This window comes from Leucopleurus acutus (genome assembly GCF_964270905.1).
Source record: "Leucopleurus acutus genome assembly, chromosome: 3".
In the NCBI taxonomy this organism is placed as follows: Eukaryota; Metazoa; Chordata; class Mammalia; order Artiodactyla; family Delphinidae; genus Leucopleurus; species Leucopleurus acutus.
In genome coordinates, this window is record NC_139145.1 from 53,787,423 (window position 1) to 53,814,087 (window position 26,665).

Consider the following 26,665-nt stretch of genomic DNA (forward strand, 5'->3'; position numbering starts at 1 on the left):
AGTTGGGAAATGTTTTCTTTTCTTCCATTCTTTAGAAGAGTTTGTAAAAAGTGAAATTAGCCCCTCCTTGAAAGCGTGAAAGAATTCACCTGTAAACCTGTCTTGGTCTGGGGTTCTCTTCGTGGGAAGATTGTAAATTTCTTTAACGGTTATTATACGATTCTAAAGAGTTGCCAAGAACTGTGTCCCAGATGTAAAATGATTTTCATAAAGCATGTTTGCTGAAGATAAATTTCTGATTAATTTGCTTGACGGCCTCCGTTGGGGAGAAAAGGTGATGCTTGGAAAAACCCAGGTGATGTGGACCACCACACTGTCAGTTCAAGTTCTTAGCGTCTCCAGGGTCCCATGGCATTACTCAAGAAGAGCTGCATGGGGACAGTCACGGATTTGGTGGATTTCTATAAATCCTTGAAACACTAGGTCACCATAGCTAAGAGAATGGACTTTGGGGGCCGTCTGAATTGAGTTTGAAATTTGGCACTGTAACCAACTGTGTGAGGCTCAGACATAATTCCTCTGAGCCTTAGTTTCCTCATCTATAAAAGGGGCCAATAACGGTAGCTATCCCTTAGAATTCTTGTGAGAATTCAACAGAACATATACGCAAAGTACTTTGCACAACATCTGGCTCATATGAAATACCCCCCAAATTGTAACATTGTTACTCTTCTAAGAGGGGAGACATACAAAGCAGATGTGTGAGAAGAAGCAGCAGAAGATAGGACTTTCTCAATGAGATTGGATTTTTAAAAATTTTTATTAAAAAAAATTTTTAATTGGAGTATAGTTGCTTCTCACAAGATTGGATTTCAAGGAGGAAACATTCATTCTCTGGGACACAAGGGCCTCAATAGTCCAGATTCCCTTTGAGAAAGACTGAGTGACAGGCACCTAGCCCTGTGTGTGGGACATGTATTCAGGAGTCCTTTCCTGACACTGGACTGGGCTTTTCTCATGTACCCTGAGGCTTCCAGTGAAGGATGGGGTCTGGCACCTCTCTGTAGCTGTGCTCTGCACTGGCTTCTTGGGAAAATGCAGAAAAAAGGCCGCACCTCAAACCAGAAAGGCAAAATCCCCTTCTTTAAGCTGGGTCCTCTGGTTGGGCAAAAAGTATCCCCAGCCCTGCCACTCCCCCTTCCATTTTCGACCTGTTGTTCTCCTGAGCCTAACAGCCTGCTGCCTGCAAGGTGGGATTTTGTACCAAAGCAGAATCTGATGAGTTGAGTGCTATTAGTGCTTTTTGAAATGCCACGGTATACCAAAACCTTAATTATAACCCTTGCCCTCCTAGTCATAACGGTCCATTTGAAGAAGTAACTGCTTGGCAATAATTATAATTAAATCCTCTCCCTGGGCTTCATTAGGGGCCATAAAAATCTAAACAAGCAAAGTTCCTCCTAAATCTGCTGTGGGTCCTCACATGGCATTTATTCCCAGGAGATGCTTGCCATGCATCTACGGAGTACCGAGTATTGTGCTAGGTCCTGGGGATCGATGACGAAGGCCACTGCTCACCAGGATAGCGCAGACCGTGCGAGAACTCTTCTGTCTCAAAACCCGACAGAACCTGGGTCCTGCCTGCACATCTTCCAGACACAAGCAACCCAAAGAGGAGTCATTTCTGAACATCTAGAAATTCACATGCTGTACTGGCCTCTGATACAGATTCCATGACTTAGAAAGTGGCTTTTTATGGCAGAGAGAGTGGGGCTGACAGTTATGTCCTGAACTAAGGAAAATGGACCCACAGGGAGAGCTGGATGGGGAAAGCAGCAAACCAAAACCAGTCAGGAGACAATATGGCATAATTGCTAAAAACGTGGGTTCTGAATTCAGATTTTCCTAGGTACGGCTCCCTGCTTTATTACTCTTTTACCAGGTGACCCTAGGGAAGTTAACCTAGTCCTAAATTTACCTACCTGGTCCTAAATTCCTTCATCTGTTTTAGGTGAGGTTTAATAGGTTTTTCTCTAAGGACTCTCAATCTTTATAGGCCTGTGGCTTTCACTTTGAGGGAGGTAGCTGGAGAAGCAAACTGAAGCAGGGCTTAAAGGAAAGTTAAAAAAAAAAAATTCCCTTCTAAAAAATTTAGTGAAGGGAATTCTCTGGTGGTCCAGTGGCTAGGACTTGGTGCTTTCACTGCTGAGGGCTCAGGTTCAGTCCCTGGTCAAGGAGCTAAGATCCCACAAGCCACATGGCACGGCCAGAAAAAGAATTTAGTGAGCCCAGAAATCATGTGACAGTGTCAAGTTCACTTGGTAGCTTCAGAAAGTTAATTTCTTGCCACTTATTTGTTCTCTCTTCTGTTGCCATTAAGAAGTTGTTAACACCAAACAAGGTATATATATATATATTTTTTTTTGCGGGGGGATGGAGAGTTCTACTTTTTGTTCTTTACCTTCTCTTGATGTTCCTTAGCTCAGCCTCTTCTCACAACCTGTGTCATTTTTCTCAAAAGAAGGCTAGGTGCCAGTGCCCATGGATTTTGACTAGGAGACCTCCTACAACATTTGAGAATGAATGTCTGATGCCTGTTGACTGACAAGCGTTCTGAGTGTTCCCAGCCTTGGATGAGGCAATGTGAGGATGGGGTTGAGAGGAAGGTGTAGTCCCTGCCCTTAAGGAGTGTACAGTCTCACTGAGATAAGATGGGGAACACCATCCCCAGATTTTGCAAATCACAACCACCACAAGGGCTAATAGTTGAATGCTTCCTAGGGATCATCCATTCCTGAGCACCCTATTAGCTCAGGTCAGCTTCACAACACACCAAAGGGCTAAATACTATTATTATCACCATCGCCATTCCCATTTTACAGATGAGAAAGTCAAGGCAAAACCCATGAAAGTAATTTTCCCAAGGCCACAGAGCCAGCAAGTAAGCAGAGCTGGGGTGCAAACCTAAACATCCTGACTTGAGAGCCGACCCTCTCAGAACTCCCTCCAGTATGCAAAGCAGTGTGTGCAGTTTGGAGGCTGGATCAAGAGGCTGTCAGGGCTGGAGGGTTCTCAGAGCGCAGGAGTCTGTGAGGGTTGGAGCCCTCAGACAAGTCCTCTCCCAATGTTTGTACCTTATTTGCTGGGCTGAGCCAGGGCAAGTATGCTTGGTTTCTGGGAATCCTGCAAGGATGGCTGAGAAGAGATTTCCCAGTCCTTTCTCTCCCTGGGGTTTCATGGTACACTTTCATGGCTTTCATAAGGCACCGGCAGCGGGATGTCAGGCCAGGCTTTGGCTCTGGGCAGAGGTTCAGCAAAGCTTAAGGGAGAGGAATGGCTGCATTTGGATAGTCACACTTGATGCTCAGATGGCCGCTGGCCAAAACAGAGATGTTACTACACCCAGTGTCACTTTATCTCCATCATGAGCCAGACAGTTAAAGTTTTTTTTTTGTTTTTTTTTTTTAGAGTTGTGGTCAGGGAACTGAGGTTCTTATTAACTAACTATATACGAACCTTGAAAAATCTGAAGCCCACTCCCCTTGGCTTTAGAACTGTAGTATATGAGAGCTGCAAGGGACCTTAAAGATAGGCTAATTTAATCTCCTGAGCCTCCGAGAGGCGAAATGGCATGTTGAAGGTCATACGTGGGATTTGGTGGCAGAGTCAGGTCAGGTCCCCATTGGGAGAGGGGATCCTGTCTTGGTAGCTGGTTCAAGCGGTTGGTTTACATGACTTGTTTTCCAGACTATGTTTCACTCATTTTCGCCAAGTATTTATTGAGACTTCCATGTGCCTGGCTCTGTCCTCAGGGAGCTTATATTCTAGTGAGGGAACAGGCAAAACAATAAACATACACAAAGCAAAAAACAAGGAAAGACACTTAAAAATACGGGCTAGGAGGGAAACAGAATACCGGGAGGGGCTGGCTTTGGAGAGGGTGTTTTTGATTCCACGTCTTCCCACCTGGTTAGGATGACCGTGGCCATGAATGTCATCCAAATCAACATGTTGCCCATCCCTTGCCCTGGGAAAGTGTGCCTTTGTGGGGACCTCAGCTTTTGGGGTAGGTCCTATTCCCGTGCGGTGCACAGAAGGGATGGGGCTGAGGATGCATCAGCTGAAGGTGTATCTTTTCCATATATGGGAGGCCACAGTAAGGGAGGCACAGCCATTCGGCCTCACGCCCAGGGGCGCAGGTGTTTTTGTCCTCTGACAGAAGCCCTAGACGCTAAAGCACTAAAGCATGGGCACACCCTCAGCAAGGGAGGGTGTTGATTAAGCACAAAATCCCCACGGCTGGCAGGGCATGAGCAAGCATAGCAAAATGAGGGGATCAGCAGAGCTTGGCGGTGACACCCTTCATCTCCTTTACGTGGCATTTGTAGACAGCCCATCTCCCACTTTCACTTGTATACTTCTTTCTTCAGTTCCTCACTCTTACAAGCATTCCCTCACTCATCCATGTCTCCTGTCTTTCATCCAACGCCTAGATCACTTGATCATTCCTTACTTCAGCCATTTCTTCAGTCTCTTGTTTACGTTTATTGACTCAGACACATTGGTACACTCACTGGGTTTCACTCACTTCCTCACTCAGACATCTACTAACATTTACTAAATATTTCCCCATGCCAGGCTCAACTAGGATTAACCCTGGAGGGGGTCAGGAGGCACCAGTTACCTTGCTGTTATGGAGTTTAGGGTAAGAAGGCAGCAGTTAGGTAAATGCCAAAACAAGGTGTAAAGTGACAGCTGTGTACCCAGAGGCAGATATGAATGGCTATGGGGGCTCAGCTGGTGCCTCCCAGGCATCTGCTGCTGCCTCTTCCCTGCAGGGCTGCAAGTGACCAGGTACACGCATTCTCACCAAGGCATTAGGGACCTCAGATGTCGCTAGACCAGCAAGTATTTGCATTTTAAAGAAAGAGAGAGAGAGAGAGAGAGAGAGAGAGAGAGAGAGAGAGAGAGCAAGGTTTCACCTAGGGGTTGGCAAACTTTTCCTGTAAAGGATCAGACAGTAAGTATTATAGGCTTTGTGGAACATACAGTCTTTTTGAAAGTCCTCAGCTCTGCTGTGTGGTGTGAAAACGGCCATGGACAATACGGAAAGAATGAGTGTGGCCGTGTGACAGCAAGACTTTATTTTGTACCATACAAAACGAGGCTGAGGGCCACATCTGGCTGGTGGGCTGTAGTTTGCCATTCCTATTGTAGCACCTCCCCAGCAAATAAATGAATAGTGGATAATTTCCAGGTGCCAATAGCAGAAAGAGTTTGCAGTGCATAGTCCTTCCCCTGGTGACTGCTTTCTCTATTTGCATAGAGAGGTGAGGGCCCAGCAAGGGCCTAATCCCAGGCATAGGGAATATGACTTTGAACATCAAGGGTAGACATTCTCCAATCTCATTCATGTCCTACCCACTTGAAATGGATGCAAGAGAATGATTAAAATAGTGAATGCTCTCTATGACCTGGTACATGCTGCTTCACATATATTTAGGGTTGGTCTCCCCAGTGCTTGCCCAGAACTTGGCACATTACAGGGAATCAGTAAGTCTTTATTGAATGAATGGTTGGCTGGCACGTGGTGGGCACGCTGTGTTAGTGAACAGGACCGTGAAGGCAAGGAGCCTTCCCTAATCAGTGCCAGCACAGATCAAGGTCAAGGCCAAGGTGGAGCACAAGAGCTCACTTAGGCAGCTTGAACTAAGCCCAGCAGGAGGGAAGGATCTGTTCCCATTTCTGACTCTACCCTCTCTGTCCTCAGGGTTGCCCTAGACTCAGCCATGAGAAAGCACTTTCCCTAGCTGAAGTGTCTGGAAACAGACGAACTGGTGTTTGCAATGTTCTTTGCACGTGTAAGCAGGTTTTGTTATGCATCTAGTTGTGCAATTTTCCACCAGGGCTGGATTATTTTGGAGTGGGAAGAGAGGGAGAAGGATAGATATTGCATCTTCCAAAGCTTGTACTTTGAAAATACAGCAAACATTTTTTTCTATGAAAAGAAATGGCCCATTTCCTCAGAAGTTTCTCTTTCCTTTTCTTTTTTGAGAACAGTTTAATCATCAAAAATAAAATTCCTCAAGCATTAACAAAGGGTTGTGATACCTTGTTTCTCCATGAGAACAATGTGTTAAGAACAGGCTCCTTGTGCCCTCTGTAGGAACCCTCACCTATGGAGAAGACTTGATTTTCAGCTATGCCCCGAGAAAGCATGAAAGCAGCTAATTTGCCGAACAAAGCGGGATGTACCCCTAGTCCAGTGTAGACCCCAGAAAACGCCAGCTAGGATGATACAGAATCACTGAATCTTGGATTATGGGTCTGTACAAGGATGGCAAACACCTGGAACACCTGCCTCCTTTTCCTATTCCTGGGCCCATGACGGACATTGCTAATCAATCCCATCATTCCTTCCCACTAAGCCTGGTTGCTGCCCTCGAGTTGCTCTTAAACTCTCACTGTGAATGATTAAGTAGGCATATGAGAAGCCCTACTCCTGCCACCTGGGTGGGGAAAGAGCATGGGCTTGGAAGAGAGTCAGACCTGGGTTCTGACCCAAATCCTGAAATGTACTTGCTGAGTAACACTGAGCTAGTTACTTAGCCTCTCTGGGTCACAGTTCCTCCATCTAACATGGAAATAATAATACCTATTCACAGAACCCACAGAGGCTGGTCTATATGTAAGACCCTGGCACTGGGCCTGGCACCTGCTACCCACGCCACAAAATTAGCTCCTTTCCCTCTGAGCTGAGCAGAGTGGAAAGTGGACCTGTTCCAACAATCCAGTGAATATATAGGTCCCTTCAGCCTCTCCATCCCTGTGCACATGAGTCTGTTTGCACATTTCCAGTGATGGCACTGGCAAGTCTACCCATCCCATCTGCGGAAAGTTCCAGTTTTTCTCCAAAGCCCTTATATTCTTGGCATGTGCTTGAGAAGAAGGGTCTGATATTCAGAAAGGGCATTTGCCTCGCACAGACCTTATGTCAGCTGCCGTTTATTCTACATGTATTATACGCCAGGCCCTGTGCTATCTCCCGCACATAAGTGGCCTCCAGTTGGGGCTAATTTTGACCCTGGGGGACATTTGAGAAGGTCTGAAGATATGTTTTGTTGCCACAACCAGGTGGTGGGTGCTCCTGTCGTCTAGTAGGTAGAGGCCAGGGATGCTGCTAAACACCCTACCGTGCACAGGACAGTATCCACAACAAAGAGTTATCTGGCCCCAGATGTCAGCAGTACTGAGGTTGACAAAGCCTTCTCTATGTGAATATCTCATTCACTTTCCTAACAGGTCTGTGTGAAAGGTGCTATTACTGGGTCCTAGCAAATTTGAGCCACATGGACAAGGTCCCTGTGCCATTGAGGAATGTCCATGTCTCCTGTATTACCCTCTCTATACTACCTTCCTTGTCCCTGACTGTTGCCCTGTACACCTCTTTTCTCTTTCTCTTGACCTTCTATTTTATTTTTCCTCTCCTATTTTTCCTTCATGCTGAATTCTGTGAGTGTGTGTGTGTGTGTGTGTGTGTGTGTGTGTGTGTGTGTGTGTGTGTTAAGGGCCCCAGTGGCCTCGCGTATGAGTTACCCTTGCTCCTGGCTCCCAGGGCTAAAGAGTCTGTGTTAAAATGTCTGCGGTGCAGGCCAGGCCGCTCCCTTTTTCAACCCTGGCAGGGCTGGGGCCCCTGAGTGGCTCACCTGCCAGGATTAGTTGGGCAGAATGATGATGTAAAGTTTAACTTCTTGTTGAAGAAATGCTGAATCAAAGAAGCAAGCTGGGTTAATTACCAAACTTGATTTGGTCACCAGAAACAAGAATGGTTTTTCCCCAGAGTACCTCAGGGAGCTTGGGCAGGGCGGGGATCTGTGCACAGCAGGCCTCATGGTGCTCCAGGAGCACTGCCGTTTTCTGGCGTTAACTTCAGTATAAAGTGAACTGGGCTGCTGGGGCTGAGGAGAGGGTCTCGCTTCGCCACCTTCTTTCCCCAGGCTGACTTCCTTTATCCGTCAGGTCTCTCTCTACCTGAAGGTCACTTCCTGCAGGTAGGCTTCCCTGACCACCCTCAGACTCTCTTCATTCCCCGTCCTTCAACCTTACAGAACTTTGCACACTTACAATCTTGTATCAGGTATTTATAATACTTTGTTTAGTATTTGTCTTCCCTGCTGGTCTGGAGATTCCACGAGCTTAGGGACCAGGTCTGCCTGGTCCGCTGTACTGCCTGTGCCTGGAGCATTGGGGGCACCTGACAACTCTTTGTTGGCTGCTTCACTGGTGGGCTGTGAGGGGCTTGGGCAACTAGACCAGATGAGGATGTGGCTTACAGAAAAAGCTGAAAGGTGCCAAAAAAAGATGGTGGAAACACGGCCCTGCCTCAGTCTCCACCCTGGTCTCCTCCTTTGTCCAAAGTCTTTTTTCATGGCTTCCCTCCTGCGGGTTCCCCTTGGGATTATAGCTGAGGGTCTGAGCTGAGCAAATACAGTTGCCCCAAGGGGCTGCAAGATACAAGCCCAAAGCCATACTCCTTCCCTACTTCCAGAATTGCCACTGCTTAACAAGGAAGCACGGGGACTTTTGGAAGCCTCTGCACCCCAGGCAGGCTCTGATGGAGCATCCTTCTGAAGCGTGCTGCTGGCGGACGGCATTCTTAGCAAGGCCTGTTTGCACAGGCCAGCCCTGGGGCATGGGCATGGGGGCAGGTCATAGCTTCCTGAGCCGACCCAACATTAATCATACAGTGAACATTTACCGAGCCATTTACCACTGCCAAAACCTGGCCATTATCTCATGTACATGCATCACCTCATTTTATCCTCACAGCGATCTTAAGAGGTTTAAAAAAACCCCAAAATCACCACATCACTTTCATTTTACAGATGGAAGAACAGAGGTCCAGAGAGATTAAGTAACTTGCCCAATGTTATATTGCTCAGTAAGAGGCAGAGTGAGAGCTGGCTGACCCCCAAAGCCCTTATTTTTATCTTCTTACTATACTGTTTCTCCCTAAAGTGCCAAGAAGCTCTTTGTTTAAAAGCTCCTAGAGGAGAGCTCTACCTGACACCTATTGGGGCTGAGAAAGCTTTGCAGTAGCCAGAAAGGAAAGAGAACTCTTGTGTGAAAGTGTGCTTGAGAAAAGACCAGAGGAATCCCAACCAGGACCATCATTAACTAAATAATAGGAGCTGTTCTTCCTGGTGTCACTTACCTTCAGAGTGTGCTATTCGCTAACTGAGCAACATAATACCCTGCCAGGTCTGTTTTATTACTCCACCTAGAAAATGAGAAAACTGGGACCTAGAGAGGCAAAATGGCTCCCCCCGGTCATGCTGCTGATGGAAGGGAGCATTCGGATCAGATTCTTAGGCCTAACTGGCGACATCATGGCACATCAGGTGGTGGTGGCACCTGTCTTGTACTAATGATCACTCTTGCAGCCTGGGACCACATGGCTCACGGATGAGGCATTAAACGATGCAGTAAAAGGACTCTTAGTTTGGTCTTAAACCACATTTAGTTGATTTGATTTTGGAGGAAGACGTTGACTCTGTTACGGAATTATCTTTTCCTGCCAATTTTCTCACATATAAAATGAGACAAGATCACCCCCGTGTTGGCCAGGACTTGTGAAAAATATACCTTAGGGAAATCAGGTTGGAAGGGTCACCTGGATCTTGGAAGATGTCTGGCTCAATGCCCGGTTTAAGCCAGGGGTTCTCCTCAATCACACCAATGATGATATATTCTAAACACTCTGCTTGGAGGCAAGCAGGTAAGAGCAGTGGCAGCAGCTTACTGAGTTACGGCTAATCCCTGAAAAGACCTCGCATGGAAGGACCTACCCATTTTGCAGATGAGGATGCTGAGGCTCAATGGGGTAAGGTACTTAGTTCACTGTCACTGAGTTATTAGGTAGCAAAGCCGTGGCATGAAGCTCAGCCTGACTCAGAGCCCTTCTGTTTATATTAAACTGCCTTCCTCTACAGGGAAAAATAAAAACCACCCCAAAACCCAACAGCAGCATGCACAGGCTCCTTCAGCATTTTCAGTGCTTAGTTTCTAACAGTCTATGTGATGGGAGAGATTTCTCCCTGTTCCTCATGAAATCCTACATGTGCTGATTTATGTTCCTTTCCTCTTCCAGACACAGGAACACAAAACCAGTCTATAAGCCCATGTTTGGAAAAATAAAGTCAACTCCTATTCCCACAGCAACACTGAAGCCCTTTCTTCTCCAGGCTGAAGAAACCTGGTCTTTTCCTCCTGGTCTTAGCCCAGCTGTGGGAACCAGTCCTCAGGAGGGGCAGAAGGGTGAACACACGGCTGAAGGGGCCAGGATGAGGAGGCCGGCCTGAGGGCAGTGATAAGGATGTAAACAAGCAGACTGGCACAGGCAGGCAGGGGAGATTAGCCCAGCTGGCAGCGGCCAGTGGAAAAAGGAGTAGCAATTCAATGATGGCAAACATGCCAGGAGAGAAGGTGGTGAGAAATGAGTCCTGTCTTTGAACTAGGGAAACGCCCGGGAACAAACAAGGAAGGGAGAGAGAGAAACACAGGGCGGGTGGGGAGAGAATAAATATATGGTGGTTAAGACATGAACTTTGGATTCCCCAGTATATGCTGAGGGCCTATGGTATGAAAGTTTGGAGATCATTGTGAAATAATTTAGTTAAAACTCACAGTATAGGGCTTCCCTGGTGGCGCAGTGGTTGAGAGTCCGCCTGCCAATGCAGGGGACACGGGTTCGTGCCCCGGTCTGGGAAGATCCCACATGCCGCGGAGTGGCTGGGCCCGTGAGCCATGGCCGCTGAGCCTGAGCGTCCGGAGCCTGTGCTCCACAACGGGAGAGGCCACAACAGTGAGAGGCCCGTGTACCGCAAAAAAAAAAAAAAAAAAAAAAAAAAACCTCACAGTATAGGATCTTACACATCATCAACTCTTAGAAGGTAGTAGTCAATCTTACAGAAGCATTGCAGCTTAAAAAAATTCAGGAGGGGGACTTCCCTGGTGGCGCAGTGGTTAAAACTCCACACTCCCAGTGCAGGGGGCCTGGGTTTGATCCTGGGCCAGGGAACTAGATCCCACATGCATGCAGCAACTAAGAGTTCGCATGCCACAACTAAGGAGCCCACAAGCTGCAACTAAAGGAGCCTGCCTGCCACAACTAAGACCTGACACAACCAACCAACCAAATAAATAAATAAATATTAAAAAAAAATTCAGGAGGGATGACAGATTTGGAATGTCACCATTTTGCAGCCCCGAATAAATGGTCATGAATGGTTCCTCATGAATGGTAGAGAGGAGTGTGTTAACATCGCATAGGCTCAACCAGTACCACGCAGAATGTGGAAAATTCAACAGGAGAAATGACTTGGCTTTTTTTACATGTCCATGGCAAAGGACGAGAGAGAGAGACAGAGAGACAGAGAGAGAGAGTCAGAGACAGAGAGAGAGACAGAGAGACAGAGAGACAGAGAGAGAAAGCAAAAGCAAGAGGACCTGTAGAATAAAAGAAATCTAATAGACGTATCAACCCAATGCAAGGTGTTTACCTCATTTAGATGTCATTTAAACAAAACATCTTGTAAAAAACTTATAAGGCAAATATGGACATTTGAGCACTGAACATTTAATGTTTTTAAGAAATTATTTTCCATTTTCTAGTGTGTGATAATGGGATCACTCTTATGTTAAACTCTTGGAAGAAAATACTCCCTGAAATTTTTAAAGAGATACTGAGATGTGTATGGATGAAATGATATTATGTCTGAGCTTTGCTTTAAAATAACTCAGTTAGGAGCAGGTTCATGAGCGGGGTGGTTATAACTGAAATAAGATAGGCCTGTGAGTGGATAATTGCTGAGACTGGGTGATATGTACCGGAGGGTTCACTGTGCTCTTCTCTTAACATTTATATGTGTTTGAAATTTTCTCTTACAAAAAAGTTCAAAAAACCTGGAGAAGAGTGCTTGAAGAGAAATCTAGCAACTGACTACTAAGCAATTTTGACTGCTAACATTTTTAATAATAACAAAAATAATAAAAATGGGAGCCAAGCCCTTTACACCCACTTTACATCTTTGATATTCCCGACAGCCTTGTGAGGCAGGGGTTGTTCCTGCTTTTTGATGGAAACTGAAGCTTAGAGTGGCTACGGACTTGTCAGAAGTCTCACTGCTGAGACGGGGGAGAGGTGTCTGGGTCTAAGGCTGGAGTGGTTTCCCCTGGACATAACACTGCTTCTCTAGGCGGCTCCTGACAGCTCTTTACCCAGGGGATCTGGCAGAGCAGAGGGCAGCAGAGGCCCTCTGGTTCTACCCTGTGTCTTTTTTTTTTTTTTTTGCTTTCAGATGTTAGCCAGGGAACTCCTGCTAAGACATTAACTGATAATGTATGAGAACAGTCTAAGGGGCTGTCTCCACCCAAGGGGTATGTTCTTGAAAACTTAATAAACATATTTCAAGCACCTGTTGGGTCCCATAGAAGGTACTTTGGGGCAGATAATGATGACATGGAACAGAACAGTTTGAGGGGACAGGTGTTCATTTAGTGGAGCCTCCCCACTTTACACTCACGACTCTTTGGGGCCAATCCGGCCAGTTCGAGAGAGCTCTGACAGCTTCACTTGTGAGCAGGGGTTTGTTGCGTGAAAATTGTAAAGATAAAGATTTATATTGGAAGATAATCAAAATAATATAAGCATAGGGGAAGTTTATGTCTGTAAATTACCTTAGAAGGAGGATTAGCTAAGAATCTTAAACATACATTAGCACTGACACTGTGTCCAAAGGAAAAAAAATTATCTTACTACTCAGTAAAAACCATCTCTCATGGCCGTCCTGAGTACCCTAAAGTTGGGTTGGGAGATTTCTGCGAAAGATGGAGACAAAGGGACACAGGAGATCTGGACTTATAGTTGAAGCTCCTAGAAATTACTTTCTTCAGAATATTTTGAATATTGGATCGAAAGGAGAGTCAGCTTTACAGACCTCAGAATTCCCTAAGGCATAGGACAGCTCATCTTCCCAGGAGCCCAGGAAAGATGCTTGGACTTGCCATTATCATCCTGGGATGGGATGGAGGAGGCCTGGGGGAGGGAATCACATCATAAGGAATGATTTCAGTGACCTGTCTTCCCCCTCTCTATCTTCCCTCTTTTATTTTCTGGGTAATCAGAAGAGGGGAAAGGGATTGGTAGTTATTTAAGTAAATCAGAGGCCTCTGTCTTTGTTTTTGATTCTTGAGGCAAAATATGTTATTAGAAAACTTTATTGGGGCTTTGGAAAGTCAACAGCAACATAAATGAATAAAACACCACCCCTGCCCCTAACAAGGTTTCAATCTAGTAAGCCTGGTGATAAGATACATATGGGATGCTTATAGTACTAAGAACACAAGTGTAAACAATGTGATGTGAACACAGGGGAAAGGTATTAATTCTGCAGAAGAGGGGTGGCAGAAGTTTCCTTGAAGAAATGGTATACATACAGGGCTTGGGGTATGCATGTGACTGTGACAGGCAAATGAACCAAAAATAAATTCCAGGAGGAACAGCATTTTTTTATTCCACAAACGTTTGTTCATTGCCCAGAGTAATGCAGGCACTATGCCGGGTACAAGGACAAAAAGCCAAGAGGTGGCCTAGTATACACTATGCTTACAAATGTTGAGTAGGTCACTGCAACTTTTGTGTATGCCTGTGGCGGGGGACATGGGGGGAGGCTGGAAGGCTACCGTCGGATCAGGGAGGGTTTAGAATGCCTTCACTCATTTAGGAGAGAAGGCACAGGTCTGGCCCCCAATCCTGGGTCTGTTTCTAGCTTTCAGACTTTGGGCAAGTTATCTAATTTTTCTGTCCCAAACCTTTTCTGTTTGGTAAAATGGGCATATGAACACCTACTCTGAAGAGTTGTGAGAATAGTCATAATGTCTGTAAATCATCTCATATTGAGAGTTGCTGACTTTTAGTGGGCACTTAGTTAATGGCAGGTATTGCCGCTTCTGAAGACTGTAGGGAACCATTGGTGGTCTGGGGAGGAGAAGCAGACAAACGGATTTGGATTTTCCAGAGCATGGAGGCTATGATTGGGAGAATGGGTAGGGGTGAGGGGGTTGGCAGGGTGAGGGGTTAAGATTGAGCAAGGTTCTGGGAGACCAAGAAGAGACTGAAGCAGTGATGGGGACCAAAACTAAAGCAGTGGGATGGGATGAATAGAAACAATTGCAATTTAGGTGGCAAACTGAACTTGCTGATGAACTGGATATAGAAGGTGAGGGAAAGAGAGAACTCTGGAATGACAACGGGCTTTCTATATAGCTGCATTGCAGTTGCACTCACCTGGGCCTGTGATACAGGGGAAGGGGCAGGCTGAAGGAGGGGGCTGGAGGGATTGGCAGTGGCGGGAGGGGGAAGGGAGGAAGAGGCTGAGTTCCCTGGGCAGGGAGGGTGCGTAGACTGGGGGAGCAGAATGTCTTAGGAAGGCTAGAGTTACAGCAAACAAGAGCACCTCATGGTGCTGTGAGTGGGGAGATGGGACAAACCGACTCCACATCCTGAAGAAGTCAGTTTGGGAATCTCCAGGGTGGACCTGGCACTGTGGCTTCCCTTAAGAGGCATTACTGACGGACTTCTTGCTAACTCGTGTCCCATGCAGTTGACTTTCCTTCTCCTTCGAAGGCATCGCCGTCCTCAGTGCAGACCTAGAGATAATCTCCAGGACTCCCCCAAAGGCCAGCTACATTGGTTCCAATCCCCCTTCTTAACCTCCTCCAGTGCAGTTTCCCACGGAACCTACTCAGAGTCTTCAGGTCTAATCCTGAATTATTTTCAAGGACAATTGTGTTTAGTCCAAAGTTTACCTTTAAGGTCACTTCCTGACATTCCAGCCAGATGTGGCAGGTGGTTTCCCAAGGGTGGGAGGACACAATGACAACACGAAAACAGAATTCCTTGCTTCAGCTTCTCTCGGTGAGAAGATAGGAACTGCTACCCTTTGGTGTTTAAGAGGTGAAGGATAATCTTCCTCTTCATTGTTTCTTTAGAGGTGTTTTCAGAAAACCTACTCCTTGATCCTCCAAGCCCCCTCCATTTAGTTGGTGGGGACTGAACATTCTTTAAAGAGGCTTTTCCCTAAAAAATTTTCCTGGACTTTTTACACGTCAGTCACAGAAGGACCAATGTTCAAATATTCAAATGTCCCTCTCTCAGGGAACAGGACTGAAGCTAACAAATGCCCTCTTCTCTGCTTCCGTAGCACTTCCTACACGTTCTAATTATGCATGTATTTACTCTGGATTGGTGCTCTCTAAACTGCATTGTGTCCCATCTCCATGGTTTTTGCCATATCCACATATCACTTGTACCTTTATGAACTCACTGTTCTTTTAAAAAAAAGCTTAAACATGTTAATAAAGTATTAAAGATTTTTCATAGACTTCTGTGAACAAGAACTGGTATCACTTGTAAGATATGGAGGATAACCATCCGACAACATGATGAAAACATAACAGTGTTATGAAATTCAGAGATGGGCAGTTGCTTGCCCGAAGCTCTGAGCCTGATGCCTGGTTCTCTCTTCCTGACAGAGGGAGATTAGCAAAACCTGATAGAGGATGTTAAAGATAGACTAGCACCAAACTAAGACTTTCTGATATCACCAAGAGGCTTGGGGAAAGTTGGAAAGGAAGTAACTTTCTCTGTCGACAGTTCTGTGTTGTAAAATTCCAAGTATCTTCCCCGCCTAAGTCAGTGTGGGAGCCATCAGGGTGCTCATCTCATTTTAGGAAGCCCTAACTCCACCATAGTCAGTCATTTATTTTCTGTATCCCTGCTAGACTGTGAGTTCCTTGGGGGCAAGACTTACTCCTGGTGCCTTCAGTACCATGCACAATGCTTGGACACGGTAGTTCATAAAGGAACAAAGTGATAGTAAATGAAAACCTTCTTGAGGTGCAGAAGACTTAGGGCAAATTCTTTACTGAGGGGTGGGCAGGGAAGAGAATGCTGGAAGGCCTTGGAGTCAAGTGAAGATGTGCAAGAAAAGGGAGGCTACAGACATTCAAGATAAACTACATTGATGTAACGGTGTTGCCTGATGACGTCTCTGTTAATGGCGAAGCATAGTGACAAGATCTTATGGGCCAGAATCACACAATTCTACGGTCAGAACAGACTCTCACTGTTCACTAATTCTAGGAACGGTGGCCCAACCATTTTTCTTTGGGGGTCTTAATTACGTCACTGTAAAGTGGTGAGAGTACCTCACCTACAAAGGCTCTTACCATATTTTAGGATGGAGCGCAGGACTCAGGACACTGGCAACAAAGAAAGAATTCTTTCCTCCCTCCCTCCCTTCCTTCCTTCCTTTTCTACCTATCAATTCTTTTACTTTCAATAAATGTTTGAGATTATTATTGCTGTTCTTGATGTTTTGGTAGTAGAATCCCCAGGACTCAGTCTGGTAATTAGTACATTGTAAGCACTCAACAGATGTCTACTGGCTGAAAGAATTACACTTACCTGTGATCTTTCTATAGGAAAAATTCCTCCTCCAGTCTTCCCTGTCTATGTATACGTCACCACCATCTGCCCAGATGTTTAAGCCAAATGTCTTGATTCCTTGATTTACTGACCACCTACTAGGGACTATGTACTATGAAAGGTGCTGGGATGGGGAAGGAGGGGAAGTTTGATAAGCTAGACCCAACCACAGCTCTCAAGGATGTTAGAGAAAAAGGAAGCAGGAGATCTTGTCATTTGCTCAACTTTCCACTCATCTTTAGATGTAGCTCATAAGTGGGGCATTTTAAGAGTGTGTTTTTGACAACATCTGGGCAAACATGTAGAAATATTTATAATCCACCACCATGTGAATTGAGAAAAGGCTATCAGTACTGTGCAGTGGTTCACTGGGGATAGGGTATGCCAATGCCACACTTTGGAATTCTCACCATTTGTGAACATTAGGAAGGAATACTACTTGTTTTGAATCCTACTAGGATTCTCTACTTCGGTCCAGCCTCTCTGTTGATGAGGTAAATGACCAGGGAGAAGAATGAAAAAGGCACCGGGAAAGTGACTCTTGGTTAAATCCTTTGGGAAGCCAACTTATAGCTGAGTGAGCTAGCCTAGATCTACTGAGTGTGGGCTGTACTTCGTATACCTATGTCTATATATTTAGAAAGAATGGTTTCAGAAAAATTCTGCTAGTCTTTCGCTTAACTGTGAGTCACTAGGCTCCCATGTTGGAGCATGTATGTGTGTGTATATGTGTGTACGGGGTGTAGAACTTGGGGCACAAAGTGTGTATGTACTTGTAAAAAAGTGTTTGGAGTGTGTGTGGGTAGGAAGGGAAGGGAATTTCACAGTTTTTTAATGCAAGGAGAGTATATAGGGAGGGGAGAGTGTAATTGTGTGTGAGTGTGTATGTAGTGCAAGTGGCGGGCAGAATGACGTCAACAGCCAGCCTCCTAGAGATGCAGACAGTGGTATAAGGTCTGAAGTGCTGTAGCAGGTGATTGTTTTCCTTTTAGACCAGCACACAGGTCTTTGAGGAACCCTTGACTTTCTCCTCCTCCTTGTCTTGTTAAAAAGGGATTAGAGTCCAATTAAGTCATTTAATCCCAAGGTAGAGATTCATGTTTAAAAACAAGATTTACAGCTTAATAAAAATTACATCAGTGCAAGTTGAGGTTTGTCTTTTCGAGTTGTCACCTGCATGGTTCCAAAGAGTGTTTATAGCAGAATACCTGACATGCAATTCTTAATTACTTTGCCTTGTACCTCTGGTCCTTCATCTTTTAAAGCATCCTTCAACCTAAATAGCCTCATGCTGTTAGAAGTAGTTCTGCTTCTGGATTGCCAGGACGGCCCCTTGGCTTATCTCCCTTCACTTGGCAACTCAGTGGCCAGGCTTAATAATAACAGCAGTTGTATTAATAACAACAGTATTAAGAGCTAATGCTTATTGGGTACTCAGTATGTGCCAGGCATTGTGCTAAGCACTTTACATACATAATCTCATTAAATGCTCCATATGAAAACCACTGGGGCTGGCTTCAAGGGTATGTGACATGTGTAGTCACACAGGGCTCTGTGCTCAGAAGGGCCCTTCACTTGGTCTGATGCTCTGCTGTTGCCATCTTGAAATTCTTCATCATTTTTGACCTGCATTTTCATTTTTCACTGGGCCTTGCAAAGTATATAGCTAGTCCTGAAAACACCCAATAACCCATAGTTTCTTTTTCTTTCTTTTTCTTCCCTGTCACGTGATGCCTGATACATTACTGGAGGATGGAACAGTGAAGGTTAAACTGTGATCCCAGAAAACAGATGTCATTATCTCCTTGGAGGGAAGTTCTCTAAGGGACAGGAACCATGCCATGGCTCTTAGCAAGGGAAAGCAAACCCCCCTCCTCTAAACCTCAGTTTTCTCATCTGTAAAATGGGGGTAACAATAGCAATAATAATAATACCTAGCTCACAGGCTGTTTCAAGGATGAAATGAGATCATGTATAGACAGTTCTGACACATAATGACATTAGTTGTTATTAATGCATTATGGGGGCTTAGCAGGTACTAAAGATCCAATATTGCTTGTGACACGGTGTGGGTCACTTGCCCAACTCCAAGGTGCCCTTATCCCAGGGGTTTGTTCCCTACCTGCCCCACAGAGCTGGGAGGAGCATCCGCTTTCTCCATGTGCTGAGTGATCACAGAGGGGTTGCTGGAGCTGATGAGCACTGGGGTGCTGATCTCCACCATATGGTGCCCCGAGGGAGAGTGCACCATCCTGTTGAGGGTGTTCAAGGCTGTCATGATGGAGAACTGCCCGGGCCCCTTCCTCCTGGACCCCGGGCCCCTTCGGAGTGTGGGTGCGTTGGTCGCCTTGCCTCTGGAGGATGACACCAGGGACATGCCTTTTGTGTGGGATGACTGACGGCCTTTGTTCTTGTGTAGGAGGTGTCTTGCAGTGAGGTTTGGCTGAAAAGGCAAAAGGTCTGATGAGAATTTAGGCATCCTGATCTCGTGTGAGCGGCTGTGTCTTACCCAGGCTAGTCTGAAGTCGGCTCAGATGCCACCGCCTCAGTTGTCATTCCTTGGTCAGCTTCCACCTGTTATCAGTATATCCCAATTCCTTTACTATATCCATCGATTCTCACAACTCTCCTGCAACGTAGCTACGACTCTTACTGAGGTCTGAAGAATTTAAAACAAGCCATGATACTCTACTCTGATTTTCCCGTCTCTCTCAGCATCATCCCAGCCTCCTTTACCTGGGGGACCCTTCCCTCTTCCTCTAGCCACCCCTGAATCCCCACCTCCACCCTTGACTTGGCTGTTTGCCCTTCTCAGTGTTCCTGCAGCCCCCATGCTTTCCCACTCCACACGGTAATCATTTATCCTCCTTTCCTCCGCTGGACTGTTAGCTGCCTGAGGGCTGAGACCTTATACACGTGTTCTCTGCTGTATCCCCGAGTGGGTGCTCAGTGAGTGTTTGTGCAATAATGAGTGGATGAAGTTGCTCAAGTTCATACGTTTGGTAAGTGTTTAACCAGAACGTAAATCCATTCAGGACCCTGGATCACCTAAGGCTAAGACCACCTTTTACTACTTCCTTTAAATACTTTTACCTCATCACCATTCTCTCTTGTTCTATACCTCTTACCGTCAGTGGTGTGCTGGTACATCAGAAAAACGAACAAAACAAACAAACAAATGACCCCCCTCACCCCAATCTCTCACACCCAATCTCTGTGGTGTAAAGATCTACCAATGGTTTAACAACTGGCTAGCAAGATTCCTGAAAACCTAACACCCAGCCCTTGCCATCTAGCTCCAGCCAGCTCTAGCACCACCACTGACTGTATTGTATTTTGAGTACCCTGCCCACCAAGGGCCCTGTGAGTTCATGTCGTTCAGAAATCGGAAATATGCTGACAAAGGGGATTGTGCGAATAAACTTTCCAGGACAGTTACTTAAACTTCCATCATGATGATTGTTACCAGTTGCCCTCTAAAAGCACGTGTCTCATTCTAGTTTAGAGATTCACCTATAGAGGTAAAAGGGAGTTTGCTCCTTTAAGAACTTTTTCTTCATTTAAGAACTTTTTAATAACAATGTGAGGATGATTAAGATGATTAATATAGTTGAGGTAGAAAATTTTAGAAAAGATGTAGTTCTTGCCACCAGAAGCTTGTAATATTGTGAAAAGAAACCATCAAGTAGGGGAAGGGGCATTATTATGCCCACTTTAAAGACAAGAGAGCTGAAGGGGTGACGTACATGGCAGAGCCAGCATGTAAACAATGAAACAAGAAAAGACCAGGCGGTAATAAATGCTCTCATGTGTCAGAGGGTGACTGCGGGAGGCGGCTACTTTAGATTGGTGGGGGGCTGTCAAGGAAGACCTGCTGAGAAGGTGACATTCAAGCTGAGACACAGATGCCAAGAAGGAACCAGCCATGTGAAGACAGGCATGAGAACATTCCAGGAGAGGGATTGCAAGCTAGTGGAAAGATCCCGAAGAGGGAGAAAGCTCAGGCTGTTGGAGAAAACGATGTGAAAGAACCAGAAAGAAGTGAGGAACAGGTGGTAAAGAGGAGACCATGGAGGCAGGCAGGATCCGGATCGCATACGACTGGGAGGCTCTGAGTCTATTGACTGTAATAGGAAGCCTTTGGCAGGATTTAGGTGGAAGGGCGACATGATCTGATGTATGCTTTTATTTAGAAGCTCAAGCTACGGTTTGACAGTTTCCTCCTTAGCGTCTGACCCAGCCATCCCACTCCTAGGTAATTACCCAAGAGAAATGAAAACTCAGGCTCGCTCAAAACTTGGTATGCATGTGTTTATAGCTGCTTTAGTGATAGCTGCCAGACAATTGGAAACAATCCCAGTGTCTTTCAGTCGGCGAATGGATGACAGACTCCGGCACGTCCGCATCGTGGAGTATGACTCAACAAAGAAAAGGCACGAGCTGCCAGTACACCCGACAACATGGATGAACCTCAAAGGCATTATGCTAAGTGAAGGGAGCCAGACTCCAAAGGCTACATTCTATGTGATTCCATTTCTGTGACATTCTGGAAAAGGAAAACTGCAGGAACAGAAGACAGATCAGTGGGTGCCAGGGGTTGCAGTCAGGGAAGGAGCGGACTTCCAGGAGGCAGCCTGCCCTCGTATTTTTTGGCAAGTGTTGGAACTATTTTATATCTTGATGGTAGTGTGGTTATACTGTATGCATTTATCAGAATGCAGAGACACCAAAAAGAGCAAATTTTACTGTATGTAAATAAAAATAAATACATAAAAAGCTCACTCTGGCTGCTATGCAGAAATGCCAGACCGGAAGGAGGGAGATCAACTGGGAAATTACTGAAATGATTTAGGGCGCTTCTGATGGAAGCCTGGACCATGTCTCATGTTCCCCCAGAGCACCCATCCCGCCACTGTTCACCCAGTAAGATGATAATACACGCTCTCTGAGTTGACTGAGTAAAGTTCTTTCTGGTCATTCATAGCCACGATGAAATAAGTTAATTTTTTTCTGCCTTCACCTAATTGTTCTGCCCCCAGGTGAGCAATACCGTGGGTGTTTCCATCAGCAACACAGACAGAGAGCCCCGTGTGACTCTGGGTCTTCCCTGTCCTCTGCCAGGGTGATTAATAGCTCAGCGGGGGAAGGACTGCAGAGCTCTTCAATTTGCACCCACTCATTAGAAACAATATCCTTGAGGTCCACTGGGCTGAGCGAGGTTCGCATAACCCAGGCAGGCCCCGCTGGAGAAGTCCTGACAAGAACGGGCATAAGCTCCGCGTTTGTTTTACCACTTTTTACCCAGATGCAATTCAGTAAGTCAAACGATACATTAACAAGAAAAATCCTGTTTATGCCAAAAAGCCCACCTCACTCTCAGAAGAAAGCTCTCCTTCCTTCCAATTGCTTTGCATGGCGCTGGTAGTTCAAAACTTATTTAAAGGGTTCTCGGCAAGTGCCGGTCTTAATGAAATGACTGGAATCAAATTTTAAGTACTGCTTTAAAAAGCTCAATTTAGATTTCAAGTAATTTTTGAAAACCAGGTTCCCAGATTACAGCAACCACTTGATTATCTTTTCCCCTCCTAGCAATTAGGAGAACAGGACCCTAGTTTGATGATGACTGTGAGGGTTCTTGTAATCACTAATTTTAGAGGTGGAGTAGTGGGGAGAGTATCCAAATGAATAATCATTAAATGTAGAAGTTTTGGGAAAAAAGGATATCAGAATGGGTAATGAAGTCAGTGATGCCTTTTTTCCCCAGACCTATGAAGAAGCTTCTTGAAATAATACAGGAGACCATGCAAGCTCTAATCTGCAAAAATTTAAGCACCTCCTATGTATCCAACTAGGATTAGTTGTAGCTCATCTCTGTCCTTGGAGACTTAACGGTTATCTCCCAAACATCGTAATTGTTCCTCTTCAGCATATGTTGCTTGATCCAGCAAATGGCTCTACCACTGACCTAGACACACAAATCGAAAATGGGGCGTGATCCTTGACCACTTCCTCACCCCTATCCCCGGCTCCTGTGGATCTACCTCCTAAGAGGTCCTGGAATCTGTCCAGTTGTTTCCAATCTACTGGTCAAAGCTACAGTCATTTTCTAACTGAGCCATGTAGTAGCCTCCTAATTGATCTTTCTGCTTTTTTTAAATCCCTCCTCCTCAAATTATTCTTCCCACTGCATCCAGAGCAATCTTTAAGAACCCCAAATCTGATGGAGTCACTGCCTTACTTTAAATTTATCAGTGGTGTCTTCTGACTTCTGGGTCAAGTCCAAACTTCTTATGATACGGCAGAGGTGAGGATGCTCAGCAAGTAGTCCCCTATACTTCTCAGCTGATTTCAAGCCAGGTGGGACTGTGTGACTGGTTCAGGACAATGGACTATGAGTGGGAGTGACAAATGTCACAGAGCTGAGGCCTTTGCTGATACACAGCTCACTCTTCTTTACTCTTCCCCGCCATGAAACCTAGGAAGTCCATATGTTCCAGGTGGCACGGCTACAAGATGGCCCAGCCTCATCAGTCTGGGTTCCTCAGTGACTGTGTGAGCACAGCCTCTCACCATTCTGTGCTGAACATGTAATATGGATTCGAAATAACTTTTTCTTTGTGAAGCCACTGAGATACAGGGGCTGTTTATTACCATAGCATAACCTAGCTCATCCTGACTAATGCAGGAAGGTTTACAAAGTCTCCTGTGGTGTGTGTCCCATTTGCTTCCCTGGCTTCATTTTTTTTTTTTTTTTTTTTTTTGTCTCTCTCTTACTCTCTAAGCTCCAGCTCTAGTATTCTTTGGTCCTTTGGAGGCACCACACTTCCTCATCCTGCAGGACTTTTGCACATGTTACCTCCATTCCCTAAAACACTCTTCCCTCCATGCTTGCTCCTCATCATTTGTCAGATCTTGGCTTACAAGGCATTTGCCGACACCCTACCCAGGTAAGTTGAACATCATACTCTCCTCCCCCCAATAGTTCCCTCTCCTTCACTCTTTGCATCATTCATCACACTTATAATTATTTATTCACGTCTGCCCCTACAATCCTTGAAAGTAGGGACTCATATCTGTCTTGTATCACTGGAACTTAGCACAGGACCTGACATGGCAGGCACTCAATGAAAAATAAGTTGAATGATTGAATATATATTTAGGGCAGGGTCACGTTGAAAGGTATGTTCTCTGAATTTTTTTCCTGGTCAGTCGGACCACCTCCCAAATATTTTTTTCATTCATTCACTTGTGAAGCTAATTTTTTTTATGAAGTACCTGCTCTGTGTTGGGCTAGCCTGTGAAGTACAAGCCACACACCCATCAGGTGTTCTGAGAAGAAAGAGACAACTGAGTATTCAACTAGTTGCTGGAATTTTATGGAAAAAGAAGATTTCTAGCTGAGCCTCATAAAATGAGTGAAGTTGAACACGTAGAGAGAATTGGGTGGCTGTACCTGGGAGGGGGCTCACCAAGAGAAAAAGCACCATCATTTAGTGAAGAGAGTAGGAAGACCAGCCTCTCTGGACCATTCCTCTTCCCCTCCCTTCCATCTTTCATTCCTTCCATACAGATTGAGATGAGAGGGTGAGGGAACCTTGACAGCTGGGCAGTGTTCTGGGCACACCATTCACTTCAGAACCCACTTCGGCTCTTACGAATGGTAGAACTGGTCCCTTCTTTCCAACTCTACCTCTGTTCTGTTTCATCCCACCCTCCTAGAGGGCAGGGAGCATACCTTCTACTTCTTTTATAGTTCAGCACTGCTAGCTTTTAATGCTTTATGCCTGGTAAGCACCCAATAAGTGCAGTTAAACCGTGAAACCTCTCTTTTAAATTTGTAATGACCTGCTTCAAGCTGGGGTGAGAATGATGGCTAGAGAGGTTAGGGGCTATAGGTTATATTACTATCCTGGAGAAATAGGTAGATAGCCTAGCATGTGTTCTTTCTTTTTTTTTCAAAGTAGATTTAAAAAAACAATAGAAGTAATATGTGCTCATTTCTGAAGATTTACAAAATACAAGTCAGCAGAAGAACATGAAAATTATCTAGAATCTCACCATCTGGTGATCACCACTGTTAATATCTTGGTACATAGTCTTCTAGCCCTTTATCCATTTATATATACACATATGTATTTACAAAGCTAGTTTCAAGCAGTTAATTTTTTTTAATTGTGGTAAAAAACACATAACAAAATTTACTATAATAACCATCTTTAAGTATAGAGTTCAGTAGTGTTAATTTTATCCACATTGTAATAGAGCTCCAGAACTTCATCTTCTAAATCTGAAACTTTATACTCATTAAACTTTATTTTACTTACCAATAAATCACAAACATATTTCCATAATACCAGATACTCCATGATATTGAGTATTCTCCTTTAACATTATTTTTAATGGGTATATATTTTTCCATCACCATAATTTAAAAAAACTAAACCCTTATTGTTGAGTTTTAGATTATTTCTGGTTTTTCACCACTATGCACAATGCTACAATGAACATTTTTGCACATTTTGTACACATATCTTTGCACACTTGTTTTAATACTTCCTTATAATGAACTCTCAGGTGTGGAATTAGTGACTCAAAGGAGATGTACATTTTCAACATCCTTGATAGGAGTTTGAGTCTGGAAACGAGAGACGGCACCAATTTGTACTCCTAGCAGCAGAATGAAAAGGCCCATTTTCCCACACTCTTGCCAGAAATGGGTATTATCATCTAGCATCTTTTCTTTCAAGACTTTAGTTAGTTCTGAAATAAGCCTCATATCAAATAGGAATTACTCACTGTAGCACATGTATAATTCTGAGTAAGCTTGAATCAGATGTAGACTTGATAGTCACGTACCTCTACGAACAAGATTGGGAAGATGCCGACTTTATCTCCTAACTTGCCTTCTGCCCAGTTCTCATCCACTCGGTTGATCACAGTGATGATATCATCCTGAAAGAGAGAAAGTCTCCTGGTTAGCATTTACTGTCAGTTTTCAGGTGCTGAAAGCCTTCAGTGGAGATCGGCTTGGAGTCTCAGATGGTATAAGGGGCAAGGAATGTAACTCTTTCACAATTTATTTACAAAATCTTCCACCAAAATAATCTTTCTCCATAAAGGGCAGTATTTGGGTCACCAAGACCAAAAGAGGAGTAGAAATAATTTGGAGCATTGAAGAAATCCAATAGGAAAACTTGGAAATGTCTCTAATTTTCCATCACCAGCAGAATCTGGGCTTTTCATTTAAATTAATCTGATGGAGAAACCAAGATGGAAGAGGTAGGGAGATAGAATTTTGGCTTAGCAAAAGGAAGAATGAATTGCATTCTGATTTTGAACACTTTTCATTGTTCCAAAAAATTTTTTAAAAATAAATTTATTTGGCTGCGTGGGGTCTTTGTTGCTGCATGTGGGCTTGCTCTAGTTGCTGCGAGCAGGGACTACTCTTTGTTGCAGTGTGCAGGCTTCTCAGGACTTCTCATTGTGGTGGCTTCTTTTGTTGCAAAGCATGGGCTCTAGGTGCATGGGCTTCAGTAGTTGTGGCTCGTGGGCTCTAGAGCGCAGGCTCAGTAGTTGTGGTGCACGGGCTTAGATGCTCCACGACATGTGGGATCTTCCCGGACCAGGACTCAACCTGTGTCCCCTGCAATGGCAGGCGGACTCTTAACCACTGCACCACCAGGGAAGTCCCCCTATTTAATTTTTAATGTATCAAACATGAAGTGGCTTTTTATTTGAATGTTTCTTATTACCAAAGGTTATAGGGAGATTTGTAGAAACACTTGGAAACACAGATAAGCAAAACAAAGAAAGAATTCTATCACAATATAGATACAACCACTGTTAACATCTTGGTTGCCACATTTTTTCCCAGATTCTTTTCTATGAGGATAAAATATATGTGCATAGAGACACACTGATTTTTAAAAACTTTTCAGAAAATATACATAGGCATGCAATAAAGTACAAACATTTTAGATGTAAAGCTTGATGAATTTTTTAAATTGAATATATCCACAAAACCCCAACCCAGAGTAAGAGATATAAAATACTTCCAGCACCAAGATGGCTCTTAGTACTCTTTCCTGTCACATAGCAAGAGGTAACCACTACTCTGACTCCTAGCAAATACATTCATTTGGCTTATTTTGTATTTCTTACAAATGATGTCATATA

At 44.7% G+C, this 26,665-nt stretch overlaps 1 protein-coding gene across 2 annotated transcripts in view; it reads right to left on the reverse strand.

Annotated features, from left to right (window-relative positions):
* Window positions 1-26,665, reverse strand: part of SH3RF2 (SH3 domain containing ring finger 2) — a 124,172-nt gene that overhangs the window by 35,815 nt on the left and 61,692 nt on the right. For both annotated transcript variants that reach the window (XM_082837177.1, XM_082837176.1), the window contains exons 4-5: window positions 25,346-25,441; window positions 18,612-18,932 (exon numbers count right to left, since the gene is read on the reverse strand). In XM_082837177.1, the coding sequence (XP_082693303.1) occupies window positions 18,612-18,932; window positions 25,346-25,441 (417 nt within the window). The remainder of the gene's footprint in view (window positions 1-18,611; window positions 18,933-25,345; window positions 25,442-26,665) is intronic.